This window comes from Agrilus planipennis, unplaced genomic scaffold, assembly GCF_000699045.2.
Source record: "Agrilus planipennis isolate EAB-ADULT unplaced genomic scaffold, Apla_2.0 scaffold114, whole genome shotgun sequence".
NCBI lineage: Eukaryota > Metazoa > Arthropoda > Insecta > Coleoptera > Buprestidae > Agrilus > Agrilus planipennis.
The window spans coordinates 584674-601596 of NW_020442440.1; the positions used below are offsets into that span (position 1 = coordinate 584674).

At 35.8% G+C, this 16923-nt stretch overlaps 1 protein-coding gene across 1 annotated transcript; it reads left to right on the plus strand.

Annotated features, from left to right (window-relative positions):
- Positions 1–391: 391 nt before the first annotated feature.
- On the plus strand, positions 392–16830 carry LOC112906374 (adenylate kinase 9-like). Its single transcript, XM_025980346.1, has 3 exons — positions 392–464; positions 15291–16292; positions 16787–16830. Exons 1-3 carry the CDS (start codon positions 392–394, stop codon positions 16828–16830), a joined length of 1119 nt encoding a protein of 372 aa, XP_025836131.1.
- Positions 16831–16923: the final 93 nt, after the last annotated feature.

Consider the following 16923-nt stretch of genomic DNA (forward strand, 5'->3'; position numbering starts at 1 on the left):
TCAAAGCTCGGCCGCAAAAGTAACATTAGCTTAAACCTAGCAGCTGTGTTTCAACAAATAATAACGTTTTTTAAGCTCATACAACTTAACCGTCGTCCATCATGTAAACTCCTGGTGCGGTAATATTACACGCACGAGCCCGATCACATAAGAGCCTGCAGAGTCACAAATGCTTCTTAAGACGAAGAATTATCCTCGTAATTGCTAAGCATTAATTCAATTTAGTGAAACTTCCGGACGTTCATAAAGGAACCCTTTACGCCACTTCCGGAAGCTGCAGCCTCCGACGGCGCAACAAATTACACATCCTAACCCTGCAATTTTGACACAAAGAATCCCGTCAAATACGTACAAATAATAATACGTAGTATGCGAAATATACTGGCACATGATGATGGGAGTGGCTGGACCTGGAGAACGGCACGAAGGTGATAAGCCGAACGGGGGCGGTGCACTTTTAGGGGGTGAGTTTGCGACATATGGACGAGGGCCTTTGCCGTTGTTGTGTACCGAAAGGAACGTTAAAACTGTCGTCAAAATATACCGTTAGATCCTTTACCTACGTATTATATTAAAATCCAAAATGGACTTTTCGAAATCTAAAAAAGCGAGGCTCATTTTAAGGGTGGCAAGGTAAAATTTCGAAAGGAAGAATAATCATCCTTTTAACAAGGAATATGAGTGACAGGGTTAAAACATTAATAGAAGAAAACTAATGTTTTAGTGGTCAAAAATCCTTGTTTTGTCGTCAGTCCTAACACTGGTTGGACACGCACCTCCACTCTTTCCTATCCTGAGCTAATCTTCGCATTTCCCTAAAGCTAGAGCAACCCACATCCTTAACTATTTGGGAACAGTAATCTAATCTAGGTCTATCTCTGCACCTCCTAACATCCGTTTCTGCCTCTAATATGTCTCTGACTAGACCTTAATGCCTGAGAAGGTGTCCTACTAACCTATCACGCCTATTTCTTACTGACTTCCATATAGTCCTCTGTTCTCTTACTCTTTTTAAGACCTCTTCATTTCTAACCTTCTCTATCCACGGTATCCTTATCATTCGCCTGTAACACCACATTTCAAACGCTTCTAACCTTTTCTTTTCCGCCGCGCCCACCGTCCATGTTTCGCACCCGTACAGCGCCGTGCTCCAAACATACACCTTCAACGACCTTTTTCGAATTTCTAAATTAACCGTTCGCAAGCATAGAAGTGACTTCTTTTTATTGAAGACAACTCGACCCTGCGCTATCCTCTGTTTTATATCCTTACTACTCCTTCCGTCCTGACTTATCTGACTTCCTAGATACCTAAAATCGGACACTTCTTCTAATTTTTCGTCTCCTATCTTTATATTCGCTCTTTCCCTACTTTTCCTTCCCTTGCATACCAATATTTTTGTTTTATTTTTATTTATTTTCATACAATACTGTTTTGTCAATCTCTTCCTTGCTGGATGCTAATACAGCTTTATCATCTGCAAATCTAAGCATACTAATCTTTTTCCCCTGGATATCTACCCCTATAGCTGTACTTTTCTTAATGATGTTGATCGCGTCTTCGATATATAGATTAAAAAGTAGCGGTGACAGTGTGCATGCATCCCTGTCTGACAAACTAAATATCACTCTTCTATCTTTGTAACTCATCCCTACATTTTTAAGTATATTTAACAATATTACGTTTTATAATCTTTACTTATTCAGAAGATGGTGGGACACCTACTGAAACGTACTAGTAAGAGCTTTAAAAGTAGAAACATTTTTGGGAGATATCATGATTTTCTCAGAATAGGATCAATATTCTATAATGACGAAAATAGAAATGATCAGTAGTGGTCAAATAATATCTTTCTCAATAAATTGTTGCTGTTACCGGTATTTTTATAAAAATATTGTGACTTTTCAATTTAAAGTATTCTATTATTTATTATAAGTAGTTTCTTATCTCTTTTCTGATGCTTCATAATGATCAAATAAATTTATTAAGTATAACAGATGTTAATAGCATTTAAAGAAATCGAGCTGAATTTATGGATATTGGTCGTCGGAGGTATCCAGCCTTCTAATGGGCACCAGAATGGTTCCGGCGTGTTAACTAAATCTGCCAGGAGTGACATGTGTCAGCACGCGTGTTTATCCTGATAGGAGGTCTAGGTTCTCTTTGACTGTCCAGATGACCGACTTTTCTATTTCATTATTATTAGTTACGTCCAACACAAACCAGATCTTTCTAATAATAATTTAAAAAGGCGCCGGAGCGGTCCCTTTTGCTTATGACTTGATGCTTTGATATTAGCTTTGAGTACCTTTGTTAATACAAAAAATCATTAACAGGGGGTCGAAACTTTTGTTCAAACGAAAACTAAACAAATGGATAATGCGATTATCAATTGTTTTAATTACTAAATTTTTAAGGAAGAAAAGTAGTAGATTTTGAAATAATATTGAAATTGATCCTATACAGGTTTAAGAATTTTTTTTATTAAAATAAATATAAAAAAAACTTGATTTACTGAACGTGTAATAGAAATCTTAAGAAATTCAAAATGTACATTTACCAAGCATTTCGAAGACCAAAAATTACCTTCAATTAAAAATTTTGAAACAAAAAACGCAGTTAATAATGTAAATCCTGAATTATCCTGAATTATCTGCCATTTTAGATACCGAAAATCAACGACTTCTATCATTATATTCACCCTTTCCCTACTTGAATACCAATATTTTTGTTATGAATGAAGCACTTTGACATTTAATAGTGGTTAGTGTCAAATATTAATGTGAAAATTCATTTTCAATTTTTTACCCCCCAGCAACAAATTTTCCCTCATTAACCTGAGGTAGTTTAAGGTGAGTAAAAAATTGAAAATGAATTTTCATATTAATATTCCATCCTATTTTGTCAATTGTCAATACCGCTCCCACGGATTCATCAGGTGACATAGACAAATCGGTACCAATAATCATTATTTGTCAAAAACCGTTCTAAAACTTTATGATCCTCAATTTACCACATCCATGCACAACCATTTACATTAGGAACAAATAAACATGGCAGTAAAAAATGATAATTGGTGAATGGCAATGTCTACATCCGCGTATGTCCATTTCCTCTTACATAATAATGGGTTAACTGATAGTAATAACTCAAATTGCCTTTCAATTTTTATTTATCTGAATTATTTTTTACGTTGCTTATATGGTATGTGTATTATGTTTTATACTCCGGTGGCCTCAGGCCACCAGGCCATAACGTTTTCGTGTTCTAAGATTAGCGTTTAGTGCCACATGGGCTAATCCTGTACTGCATATAATGATGGAGTTGCCGTGTATTAAATGCGAATTCTAATTACCTTATTATTAGGAAAAATTACGACGACCTACGCCATGCCAACGTATAATATCCTAGCAATATGGTGAACGTAATCACTAATCACTAACTTATACCTAACGATAAACTTGTGTTGTAGTAAACCGATTTAAAGTGCATCATCATAGAAAAACGCTTCATTCTATTTGATTGGCTCGTCAACGCTGTAATTATTCAACGGATAATTAGCTTCTTGTATAAGGAAAAGATCAAAACAACCGATGGCATAATTAGCGATTTACATAAATTTAAAAGTTAATTTGTAGTAGATTGTGACAGAAATGTATCTACATCGAAGAAAAAGCAACCAAAGTATTGTAATGTTCGTGGATTAACGTTTACTAACTTTTTAGACTGTTAACGACAAGAGTATTTATTTACACTAATTATTAAGGAACTTAAAACTCTATTAAATTATTACTAAAGCTAGGTGGTGAATTATTCTATTTATTTACATTACTGTTCATATATCACTATTCACTGCGCTATTTATTTCACTGCTGTCACTGTCAATTTATTTCTCGATTCACTTCTGCAACGGTCAATTTATTTTTACTCTTTCGGCGATCGTCTCTTCCTTTAAATACTCTTTTGCTTCTTTTCGGGAACCTTCTCGAACCGTCCGGAAAAGTTTCTTTTTCTTTGAACTGTTTAATTGGTTTTCCAGAACGCAGGTACGACACACACATTTACAAATACGGCGCACATGTAGAAAGGTGCCCGCGGCTAGTCAGCGAATCGATAAGCCGCTCACACACACGTATGCCCCATCGCACACATACAATATGGCTAGTCAATATTAATGACACAAAGGATATTAACATAAGGACAAAATATTGAGAATTCTACGAACACAACAGAAACTTACAAAGCATTTCAAAAAAAAAATAGCTAAACTACTAACTTCACTCTAAAAGATGAAACTTCCCAAGTGCAACAAAATAAGAAATGCAACGTGTTCGGAAAAGAAAAGAACTAAATAACTGTCGACAGTTGCCAATGTGGATGACCCCAATGCAAAAAAAAGGTACAAAATATAAAAAATGCAACGCAATTGGACAAAGTGGTCGAGCTTTAAAAGTAAGAAACAAAGAACACGAACATAGTTTTCGAAATAAACTAATAATCAGTTATTGTACAAGCCACGCATTCAACAAATATTTTGAGTAGAATTATGGAGATAGAATAGATGAAAATGTGAATGGGCTTATTTTCCTATTGTAACTAATTTTTGTAGTTATTCATATAGAAACCAATAGCCATTAGGTACTGTGCCTAGTTATTAGAAAGGCAGTGACATTTGCGTAATAAATTTGTCCTCTGATGGTCATTAAACACCGTTTTAGGTCCCATATAATATTGTTTTCTGCCGCTTTCTATTCATTTTACTGTTCAGACTACCTACACCTTTTTATTTGCCAGAGACGTGCATCATTTATTTTTATGGGAATAAAAANTTTCGGCGATCGTCTCTTCCTTCAAATGCTCTTTTGTTTCCTTTCGGGAACCTTCTCGAACCGTCTGGAAAAGTTTCTTTTTCTTTGAACTGTTTAATTGTTTTCCCAGAACGCAGGTACGACACACACATTTACAAATACGACGCACATGAAGAAAGGTGCCCGCGGCTAGTCGGCGAATCGATAAGCCGCTCTTACACACGTATGCCCGATCGCACACATACAGTATGGCTAGTCAATATTAATGACACAAAGGATATTAACATAAGGACAAAATATTGAGAATTCTACGAACACGACAGAAACTTACAAAGCATTTCAAAAAAAAAATAGCTAAGCCACTAACTTCACTCTAAAAGATGAAACTTCCCAAGTGCAACAAAATAAGAAATGCAACGTGTTCGGAAAAGAAAAGAACTAAATAACTGTCGACAGTTGCCAATGTGGATGACCCCAATGCAAAAAAAAGGTACAAAATATAAAAAATGCAACGCAATTGGACAAAGTGGTCGAGCTTTAAAAGTAAGAAACAAAGAACACGAACATAGTTTTCGAAATAAACTAATAATCAGTTATTGTACAAGCCACGCATTCAACAAATATTTTGAGTAGAATTATGGAGATAGAATAGATGAAAATGTGAATGGGCTTATTTTCCTATTGTAACTAATTTTTGTAATTATTCATATAGAAACCAATAGCCATTAGGTACTGTGCCTAGTTATTAGAAAGGCAGTGACATTTGCGTAATAAATTTGTCCTCTGATGGTCATTAAACACCGTTTTAGGTCCCATATAATATTGTTTTCTGCCGCTTTCTATTCATTTTACTGTTCAGACTACCTACACCTTTTTATTTGCCAGAGACGTGCATCATTTATTTTTATGGGAATAAAAAATTGTTGCTAGAATATCCCTGGTAAATATTTAATAAGGGACACTGGATAATAAACCAGCGACAAAATGCGTAAATGTATAATATTTCAACGACAAATTAGTAACAGATACAGTATTTTTTACGTTATTTTCAGGATACGTCGTGTGTAGCGCTAGCTTGAGTCTCTCCAATAGTTTTTAGCTGATCGAATGAAAGCTGGACTCGCAACAAAGTGGCTAAAAGTCCAACGACAAATTATAGTCCTTACATTTGCAATATTTCAATTCTGAGATACGCTATCTGTAGTTCTTCAGTTGTTTTTCGCTAAACAGCTGGGTAATAACCCAGAGAGACAAAATGCGTAAATGTACAATAATTCAGCGACAAATTAGTAACAGATTATCGCCTCTACTGATTTTTTTTACGATATTCCTCTTTCAGGGTACGTCATGTGTAGTGCCAGCTTCTGTCTCTTCAATCGTCTTTAGCTGATCGACTTGAGGCTGGACTCACAACAAAGAGGGAGAAATTGCAGAGACAAATTTCAGCTCTTATATTTACAATATTTTTCTACGCACTTTCAATTCTGGGATACACTATATGTAGTGCTACCTTGGCTGCTCTTCAGTTGTTTTTTCTAGACAGCTGGATAATAAACCGGCTACAAAATGCGTAAATGTACAATCTTCCAGTGTTTCAGCGACAAGTTAGTAACATATTGTCGCCTTTACAGTGTATTTCCTCTTTCTGGATACGACATGTGTGGTGTCAGCTTCAGTCTCTTATATCATTTTTAGCCGATCGACTAAAGGCTGGACTCGCAACAAAATGGGTGAAAGTCCAGCAACAAATAAGCGACAAATTATAACAAATTATATTTAGAACATAATTTCAATTCTGAGAATCACTATATGTAGTGCTACCTTGGCTGCTCTTCAGTTGTTTTTTCTAGACAGCTGGATAATAAACCGGCTACAAAATGCGTAAATGTACAATCTTCCAGTGTTTCAGCGACAAGTTAGTAACATATTGTCGCCTTTACAGTGTATTTCCTCTTTCTGGATACGACATGTGTGGTGTCAGCTTCAGTCTCTTATATCATTTTTAGCCGATCGACTAAAGGCTGGACTCGCAACAAAATGGGTGAAAATCCAGCAACAAATAAGCGACAAATTATAACCCTTACATTTAGAACATAATTTCAATTCTGAGAATCACTATGTGTAGTGCTACCTTGGCTACTCTTCAGTAATTTTTCGGTAGACAACCGGATAATAAACCAGCGACAAAATGCGTAAATGTGCAATCTTCCAGAGACAAATTATTACCCTTACAGCATTTTTTTACGGTACTCCTCTTTCAGAACAAGCCATGTGTGGTGCCAGCCAGAGTTTCTAATCGTTTTTAACTGATCGAGATACACTATGTGTAGTCTGCCTTGGCTGCTCTCCAGTCTTTTTTTTCGCTAGACAGATACAGAATAAACTAGCGACAAAATGAGTAAAAATACAACCGTTCAGCGACAAATCAGATAATCGCCCACACAGTATTTTTTTTACGATATTCCTCTTTTTGTTTACGTCGTGTGTAGTGCTAGCTTCAGTTTCTCTAATCGTTTTTAGCTGATCGAATAGAGGCTGGCCTCGCAACAAAATGGGTGAAAGTTCAGAGACAAATTAACGACAAATTACAGCCCTTACATTTACAATATTTCTCTGGGCAAATTTAATTCTGAGATACGCTATGTGTAGTGCTATCTTAGAAGCTCTCCAATCGTTTTTCGCTGGACAGCTGGATAGTAAACTAGCGACAACATGGGTAAAAATACAACCTTTCAGTTAGAAATAAACGACAAATTCTGAGATACGCTATGCGTCGTGCTACTTTGTCAGCTTTCCAGTAGTTTTTCGCTGGATAGCTTGATAGTAAACTAGCGACAACATGGGTAAAAATACAACCTTTCAGTTAGAAATAAACGACAAATTTGCGACAAATTATAGTGCATTTCAGAAATAAGAAATATAACAATGTCGTGCCAGCTTGAGGTACGTTTGTGTATTAGCAACGTTTCTGCAATACGGTCTGTAGTATTTGTCGTATTAAAAAATACAGAGGCTGAGTGTGAAAGTAAAAAAAATAAGATCGATATTATTACGTGTTCATAGTCATAAGGGGCGTTACTAAAATCAACTCACCGATCGCGGCAGCCTGATGAGCAAAGAAAGATCACTGATATGTTCAGCCTTTAACACTACATTGGAGGTGGGGAAAAGTGTATCTTAAACGTCTTCAATGTCATAAAGCATCTAGCGACTGAGCAACTGATTGACTTTGCTCAAGCTCATTGCGGCACAGTGACAAATTGTACTGTTGCAAAATGATTGCGTTCGCTGTTTTTGGACATAATTCGTTTCGCGGTTAACATGTGATGACAAAGTTGTAGTGTAAAATCTTATACCTGTTAATTTTGAAATTATGTACGCTTTATAACTAACCACACCGAGACGTCACTGGTAGTGCATGTATTATATATACTTAGCGATTACGATATCGCCGATACGCCACTGTTACATTGTGTCCATCGGCCTACCTGTGTTCTTTAGCAATTTGTTACTTGTTTAATGCGTTCTGTCGGCGCTTTTTGGTCATATGTGGCGCCAGGGTCGGAAGCGTCGGCGGCAAACGTTGGCCGCTTTTGTTTTAACGGCCGTACCAACTAATTTCCTTTTGTTGGCCACAAGACCGAGTTCCATTAACAAAACTCTTCATTAGTGCCGACGACTCACCTACAAGTAATTAACTGCCGATCTTACAGTGTTCTACCGAACGACCGCGGTCGTCAGTTTTGAATGACTGACAGCCAAATGTAAATCTTTTTTTATTGTTATTATTACACTTCCTTGTAGCCATCGCAGATTACGAAAAGTTAGAAACAAAACAGAAAAAACTTTAGAAACATCTAATAAATTACAATTACACTTTCGTTACAAACAAGACATCATATTATGGCTATGATAATGGTTTCTAAAGCTTATTATCGTAATAAGCAAAAATCTTACAGTTTAGTCTTTTGTTCGTTATTAAGGCTTCATGATATGGTCTCGTTTTTTACTTTTACTAATGTTTATCTCTCCGATTTGACAATACTGTCACCATTGTTAAACAAAGGAGGGTTTCACGGGACAACCATTGTCTATTTATTTGTTCGATTCGAAATAGGGGAGGCCGCGTGCGCCCTTGTTTTCGTCCAAACATTCTCGACAAAAAGGCGCATAGTCCAAGTCAGCGTGAATCAAAGCACGTGTTGGCTTTAGCGCAGGATGTAATTATCGACAATATTCAATCGGAAATGAATATAATTAAATAAAAATGTGTCATTTCGAGATACGCCCACTTTTGTTGCAAAAATTGGTCTTTGGGAGGCGTGACAACACCGTAAGTCCGCACGTTGTATTCAGTTACATTCGTTTCCCATATGGCCTTTATTTTGTACAAAAGCGACTCAATGTTTCCCTACGATTTATGTCAGCATTACTATTTTCCTTCACTTATTATTCCATTGGAACTTTTCAGAGGGAATAGGGAGTCATTTTGAATTTGAGTTGCCGCAGTATTCATACAACTTCGTGTTACTTAGTTCTTATATTATTTTTTCACACTTGTCGTAAGGTTTTCCTCCAGTTTTTCTTCTTTCCTTTTCAAATACACTGAACAATTATTGTTATATTTTGAAAACAACTATTTTACTTCTTCCACGTGAAGTTTGGGTTGTTACAAGTCATAAGTGATTAAGAAATAACGAATAGTCTCCCGGTTTGTCTTATGAGTTCTTACTTCCATGCTGAGCTACTCCGCCGACCGAAATCGGTTTCGCACGCGCATGACGTCACATCGAGATGAACACAGAGCGAAATTGCTGAAGATAATAAATGTACGATTCTATTGTGTGTAGATCCCGATAAAATGCGTGGAAGGCAGTCAAGCCTTTCAGAAATATGCATGGGCTTCATGGCTCCTTATAGTTAACCTTTGCACACATTTTTAGAACTGGACTAAAATTAAAGTTTGTCCTAAAGTGTTAAATGGTTTGAATCCTCAATGCTGCTGTAAGTTATAAGCTAACAATTAACAATATATAACATGACTTAAACAGTGGTAATTTTGTAATTCCAACAGACACATCAAAAAACAAATTGGACACGCACCTGCACTTACTATATCACATATTTAGCAGTACTCTAGGCCTTTCTCTACCCCTCTTTATTCCTATTTCTGTGCCTCTAAATATGTCTCTAACCCGTGCTCCAAAAAATTCTAATATCTCATTCTTTTTTTTTCATTATGTATGCTATATATCGGCTGGTATGGGTACCTGATATTAAGTAGTATTTTCATCCAATTTAGTCATTCAAAATGGAGGGTTGTTCGACCGTTTTGCTTTTTATGCAGTTTTACGTATCCGCGCGGAACGTTTATCTGTATTATAGTACTTTTGCAATTTCCATATTAGATGATAATGGTGGACGGCGCCGCCATCTTGGCAATCTGCTGCCGCTCCAGGGGTTGATTATAGTAATGATCGTGTTGGGGATCAGACGTTTCTTGATTCTGGCTCCGCGGGCTCACATTCCGATCATTGACAACGTTTTACCGCGCAATTGCTTATTATGCCGAAACACGTTTATGAAATGCCTTCTCAAATCGATTTATTGTACGGTAAACATTTTAGCAAATGCTTCATTGTTGGAACAATAAAATAAGACCAACAGATATTACAATAATTAGTTAAATAGAAATGATGGAATCCCTAAGTCACAAATTTTCTTTATTTTAAGTTGGCAGCTATTTCAAAATGGTACAAAACAACCTTGAAGCTTCTCTTGAGTAAAATTCTTAAGATCGACTTATATATGCCTTAATTGGCTATTTAATAGCCAATTTTAGTAATATTTTGAAAAGTGTACAATTCAAATTTTTTAACGTCCTTTAAGTCTAAGTTCTACCTAATCTAACACATTTCGGGGAAGCTTCCCTTTTCCCTTTGGTCGCCAAAAATTATAGTTGTAATATCCAAGACTTATTGTCGTATTATTAGATATTTTACCCAGCTAAATTCTAATTCGTTTATTACTTTAATGAAGTTAATGGTCGCCATATATCTAGGGAGTTATTAGGGATAGTTAATTACAGAAAAGTGGCATAAAATTGACGAAACAGCCCGTTGGATGCAGCTGAACCCGTCCCCGCTATTTCATTTTCGAATCGTTTTCCAAATTAACGACACGATCCTTTTCAAATGGCATCTAAACATGACAACAAAAATTACAGGTCCCTTTTCTTCGCCAATGGTAAACGAGCGTAGTTTTGTTGCTATTATCCAAATGGGCGAATTTTAGCGATTTTTATCTCACAGTAACATGTCGATCTCGTAACTAATTCAGTACTTATCTGATAAAATCGAATTGTGGTGTTTATTTGTGCACTTGTTATAGTATTTCTACTGTGCTAATGAATTAAGGGATTATTATGGATATATTATACAGTGTGTAAGAGAAATGTGTGGCAAGTTTGCAGAAACTGATAGAAAACTATCAAACATGAATATTGAGTAAATTTTTGTATGTCCGAATGTTCACCGTTTTCAATTCCATTTCGGCCCTGTCAAACTAATCGATCCGCAACGTTGCACTCAATCAGCTGGTGATTACCAGCATCAGTATAGTACTTGTTTTGTATTTTTTATTTGTTGGGTTAGATTAAGTGTGATTCCGAGTGTTTATGTTAACAGCCGACATTTAGTAGTCGTGTGTTGCACTAAATTGTTTATGTTTATCTTAGACGTTCGATAACCGGCAATGATAACGTTCTTCAACTACGTAGCTTCAGAGTTTTATCGCACTACGCTTTTCTGCAGATACCTATGTCGCCAATCCACGCACAGGACCGACTTCGGATTTAAATTCTTTTGATTTTCTTAAAAAAAAAATACACGCTGTTCTTAAGGAAGGAATACAGGCTCTCATCCAAAGTTTGGTTAACGGCTATAGGCACACCCTGAAATACATTCTAGGACTAAAAAAAAGCACTGGTCATTTATACCTACTCCCTAATTTACAGTAATTACTGAATCAAATCACAGAATATCTTCGAATTTTCTACGTCAGAGCCTGAAACTTTTCAAAACTACTATTACTCGCATTTTTTTTGCAGAAATTAAATGATAGAATCTTTTAATTATTCCAAAATATGTAGGTGCACGCGCTAACGTCGTTACTTGTTTTAAAGTTTCTTTATAACTGTGATTTAATGATAGTTCGTGTTCAATTTTTGAGCGCCTGTAATAAGCGTATCGATTTTTATAATAAAAACCACATCTTACTTAATACACTTTTTACGACTCTTAATAAACATCTCAAAACGCTGGGGCATTTAACGCAAAAAAAAAGTTGCGGGTCAGTATATACTTATGAATATATATGCTAGTCCTGTCCAGTTTGAGGATTTAATACGTACTTTCGTCGCAATCAAGGAGAGAGCATAATAGATTGGGAAAATAATGGGTGCAATCGTCGTTTTTAGGACTTCCTGTTGGCACAAGCCGTAAAATGCACGCAAACAGAATGGCACATTGTTGCAACTCATTTTATCCTCGAAGGGACCGCGTTGGAGCAACCAAAGAAATTCCGCCGACAGGCTCCGGATGTGGAAAAGACATTGTCACATATGGACGTGTCGTTTACTGAACAACGAACGGAAAATGTAACCAAAGAAACCACCTAACTTTGAATACTACCTCTACAGACCGCACAATTACGGTTTTTTCAATTCAACTTTCGTACGTCAGCTGTAACATTTAGCGAAATTGATGTCTTCTTTTGCGGCTTTCTTTACAACGTAATTATTTCGCTATAAATAAAGACCATTGATCTAGAAGAAGAAAAGTCATGGGTTCCTTTCAGAGTTAGAAATATTCTTTTAATACTAACTTCTTTCAGAGTAATTTGAAGAAAATAAGTAATATAGTAACTTGTAATATAATACAAATCTGATTTAAAAAGTATGAAACAAAAATTACTCTTAATTAATATATGTAGATGATAATGGTGGACGGCGCCGCCATCTTGGCAATCTGCTGCCGCTCCAGGGGTTGATTATAGTAATGATCGTGTTGGGGATCAGACGTTTCTTGATTCTGGCTCCGCGGGCTCACATTCCGATCATTGACAACGTTTTGCCGCGCAATTGCTTATTATGCCGAAACACGTTTATGAAATGCCTTCTCAAATCGATTTATTGTACGGTAAACATTTTAGCAAATGCTTCATTGTTGGAACAATAAAATAAGACCAACAGATATTACAATAATTAGTTAAATAGAAATGATGGAATCCCTAAGTCACAAATTTTCTTTATTTTAAGTTGGCAGCTATTTCAAAATGGTACAAAACAACCTTGAAGCTTCTCTTGAGTAAAATTCTTAAGATCGACTTATATATGCNTATTTTTGCGTACTTTATGTGTCTTGTAAAGTATAACGTACGCACAGTCGAAATAGAGTACAATACTTTATAATAAAGTACGGGTGGCAACCCTAGTCACAGCAGAGATTTATTACAATACTAAAAGTTTATCAAGAAAATTGCAAATCACTACCAATATGACAAATGTGATATTTTATTAAATGATAGGAAGAAATGTATTTCTTTCAGGTACTGGCACTATTCATACTAAAGAAAATAGTTTTTTTATAACATACAAAAGCGATATAATTATTTTTGAATCTTAAGAAATTCAAAATGTACATTTACCAAGCATTTCGAAGACCAAAAATTACCTTCAATTAAAAATTTTGAAACAAAAAACGCAGTTAATAATGTAAATCCTGAATTATCCTGAATTATCTGCCATTTTAGATACCGAAAATCAACGACTTCTATCATTATATTCACCCTTTCCCTACTTGAATACCAATATTTTTGTTATGAATGAAGCACTTTGACATTTAATAGTGGTTAGTGTCAAATATTAATGTGAAAATTCATTTTCAATTTNTTTGTCGTCAGTCCTAACACTGGTTGGACACGCACTTCGCATATATAAAGACAGGAACATATTTTGCGTTTTAATGATTCCTACCACTACGAAATCAAATTATAATGGTAAACGATTTTAAATTTGTTTTACTGATTGTTAACAATGCTTTTCCTAATGAACGATTTAAAAATTAGTAATTAGGTATAGACAAATAGATTTTATGTATATTGGTATTTCGGTTTATTGGGAAACTCAGCTTTCAGTTCTATGGTGCACAGTCGTGTTGTAGGTTAACCTCACTACCGTCACCGGTTTTACAAGTTTTACTAATAATTTAAGTAGTGTTATTCTTCCGGGCCCCATTATAATTAATGTAAGTAAATACTCTTATATTCTATTTAATAATATTAAATTTATCCTAATAATGTCTACATCCGCGTATGTCCATTTCCTCTTACATAATAATGGGTTAACTGATAGTAATAACTCAAATTGCCTTTCAATTTTTATTTATCTGAATTATTTTTTACGTTGCTTATATGGTATGTGTATTATGTTTTATACTCCGGTGGCCTCAGGCCACCAGGCCATAACGTTTTCGTGTTCTAAGATTAGCGTTTAGTGCCACATGGGCTAATCCTGTACTGCATATAATGATGGAGTTGCCGTGTATTAAATGCGAATTCTAATTACCTTATTATTAGGAAAAATTACGACGACCTACGCCATGCCAACGTATAATATCCTAGCAATATGGTGAACGTAATCACTAATCACTAACTTATACCTAACGATAAACTTGTGTTGTAGTAAACCGATTTAAAGTGCATCATCATAGAAAAACGCTTCATTCTATTTGATTGGCTCGTCAACGCTGTAATTATTCAACGGATAATTAGCTTCTTGTATAAGGAAAAGATCAAAACAACCGATGGCATAATTAGCGATTTACATAAATTTAAAAGTTAATTTGTAGTAGATTGTGACAGAAATGTATCTACATCGAAGAAAAAGCAACCAAAGTATTGTAATGTTCGTGGATTAACGTTTACTAACTTTTTAGACTGTTAACGACAAGAGTATTTATTTACACTAATTATTAAGGAACTTAAAACTCTATTAAATTATTACTAAAGCTAGGTGGTGAATTATTCTATTTATTTACATTACTGTTCATATATCACTATTCACTGCGCTATTTATTTCACTGCTGTCACTGTCAATTTATTTCTCGATTCACTTCTGCAACGGTCAATTTATTTTTACTCTTTCGGCGATCGTCTCTTCCTTTAAATACTCTTTTGCTTCTTTTCGGGAACCTTCTCGAACCGTCCGGAAAAGTTTCTTTTTCTTTGAACTGTTTAATTGCTTTCCCAGAACGCAGGTACGACACACACATTTACAAATACGGCGCACATGAAGAAAGGCGCCCGCGGCTAGTCGGCGAATCGATAAGCCGTTCANCATAATCGAAGAAGTTATAAAAGTTGATGTGGTAGTTCCTGAGATAGTGAAAGCGGTAAAATTTAAAAGCGACGGTGGAGAATCAGGCGATGATGATGGTGACGACGATGACGATGATGAAGGTGATGTCGGCGATATAGATCATTTGTCGGAAAGCACAGTTGTAATGCCATCCAAGCAAGAACCACCGCCCGATTACGGATCGCTTTTAGGATCTATTTGCGCACCGCCTTATCTCGAAAAAAATTATGAGCAACAATTAGATTTCATATTCAATCTGTTTACGCCTCCCTTCCAAATCATCTACATCTGCTGCGATCACGCTGACGTTATTTCAAGGCGCAACGCAAACAGATTCGACATTTATAACGGAGTGATCGTAAACAAGCAAGACGAGGAGATGGAACAGATGTTTTTCGACAATGTCTATTTCCCTTTGAACCAGGAGGATGTTCCGGAAGATATCTTTGCAGCTACCAAGCTGCGTCTCTTCAATTATCAATCGACTTTTCCTCAGCATTTATTGAGGTTGCCCAGTGATTTTCCTGCTAACGTTTCCGTTCAGTTGGGACGCTACTACACGTCTGCAATGCCGATAATGGAGTGCTACATTTTAGCCCACGACCCTGAATATTATCTAAGAGTAGACGGACGTTTGACTCCTAGTGCAATGTTCAGCGCAATCAAAACGCGGATTCGGATAATGCCGTTCCAGAAAGTAATAGTTCCTGAAAAGATTATACAGCCTGAATTGTATTTTGGTGGCGAAAACGAACCAATACCAGACGACGAAGATTTCAAAGGTATGACTCCTGAAGATGTCTATGACGATTTTCGAAAAAGGAGGATTGTAGCGCCTCTATACAAGTGGACGTGGTCCGATTGGAACTCGAAATGTCCTGTTGCAATGAAAGAGAGTGAAATTAAAGATGGTACAGCCGACCTTGCCGTGCATTTCTTTAACAAGCTTTTCTTCTTGTCCACCGAGGACGCGGTGACGAAATTCACCAGAAACCCGCGTCCTTTTCTTCTACCACCGTATCCGAAACCGAGCTGCAGGATATTCGTAATGGGTCCAAAATGTTCTGGTAAGTCAGCCGTATCAACGTGTCTAGCTTATCTTCTGGACGGTATCGTCATCTTTGTATTACCTATTTATTTACAATGTCCAATATAGTAATTAATATATAATTTTTATAATAGGAAACGGTTAGTATTAACGTAAAAAATAAAATGTACACAAAATCGTTTGAATTATATTAAGTAAATACGAAATTAACCCAAAATCCAAAGTAAAAAAATAAAATATGAACGAATAAACAATTAGGGATAATGGAGGTATAACATGCAGCCAAATTAAATAAAAAAATAATAACATTAAGAATTTGTTAGTTAAATAATTAATGCAAAAAATGTTGAAAATATTCACATATTTTTCAGAAATGTTTCATTTTTGCACTAAAAATTATTACTCTGTTAAAGTTGTGTCTATGCGTAGATCCTGATTTTTTTCAATTGCTTGCTTTTGGTATTGTATTAGAAGAAACAATTTAAAAGTGTAAATAATTTTCATTGGTTACAGAATGCCACCGAAAAAGAACCTCGAACCCGAAATCAAACCGATGATAGGGCGAGTGGGTACCAATTTGAAAGTTGGTATAGTTGGGGTCCCAAATGTTGGAAAATCAACATTTTTCAACGTTTTAACGAAAAGTGCAG

Coding starts and splice junctions, on each gene's coding strand:
- LOC112906374 (XM_025980346.1), top strand. CDS start 392: ATGATGGGAGTGGCTGGACCTGGAGAACGGCACGAAGGTGATAAGCCG. Junction 465..15,290: donor GGGCGGTGCACTTTTAGGGG/GTGAGTTTGCGA, acceptor GTGGAGAATCAG/GCGATGATGATGGTGACGAC. Junction 16,293..16,786: donor AATGGGTCCAAAATGTTCTG/GTAAGTCAGCCG, acceptor CATTGGTTACAG/AATGCCACCGAAAAAGAACC.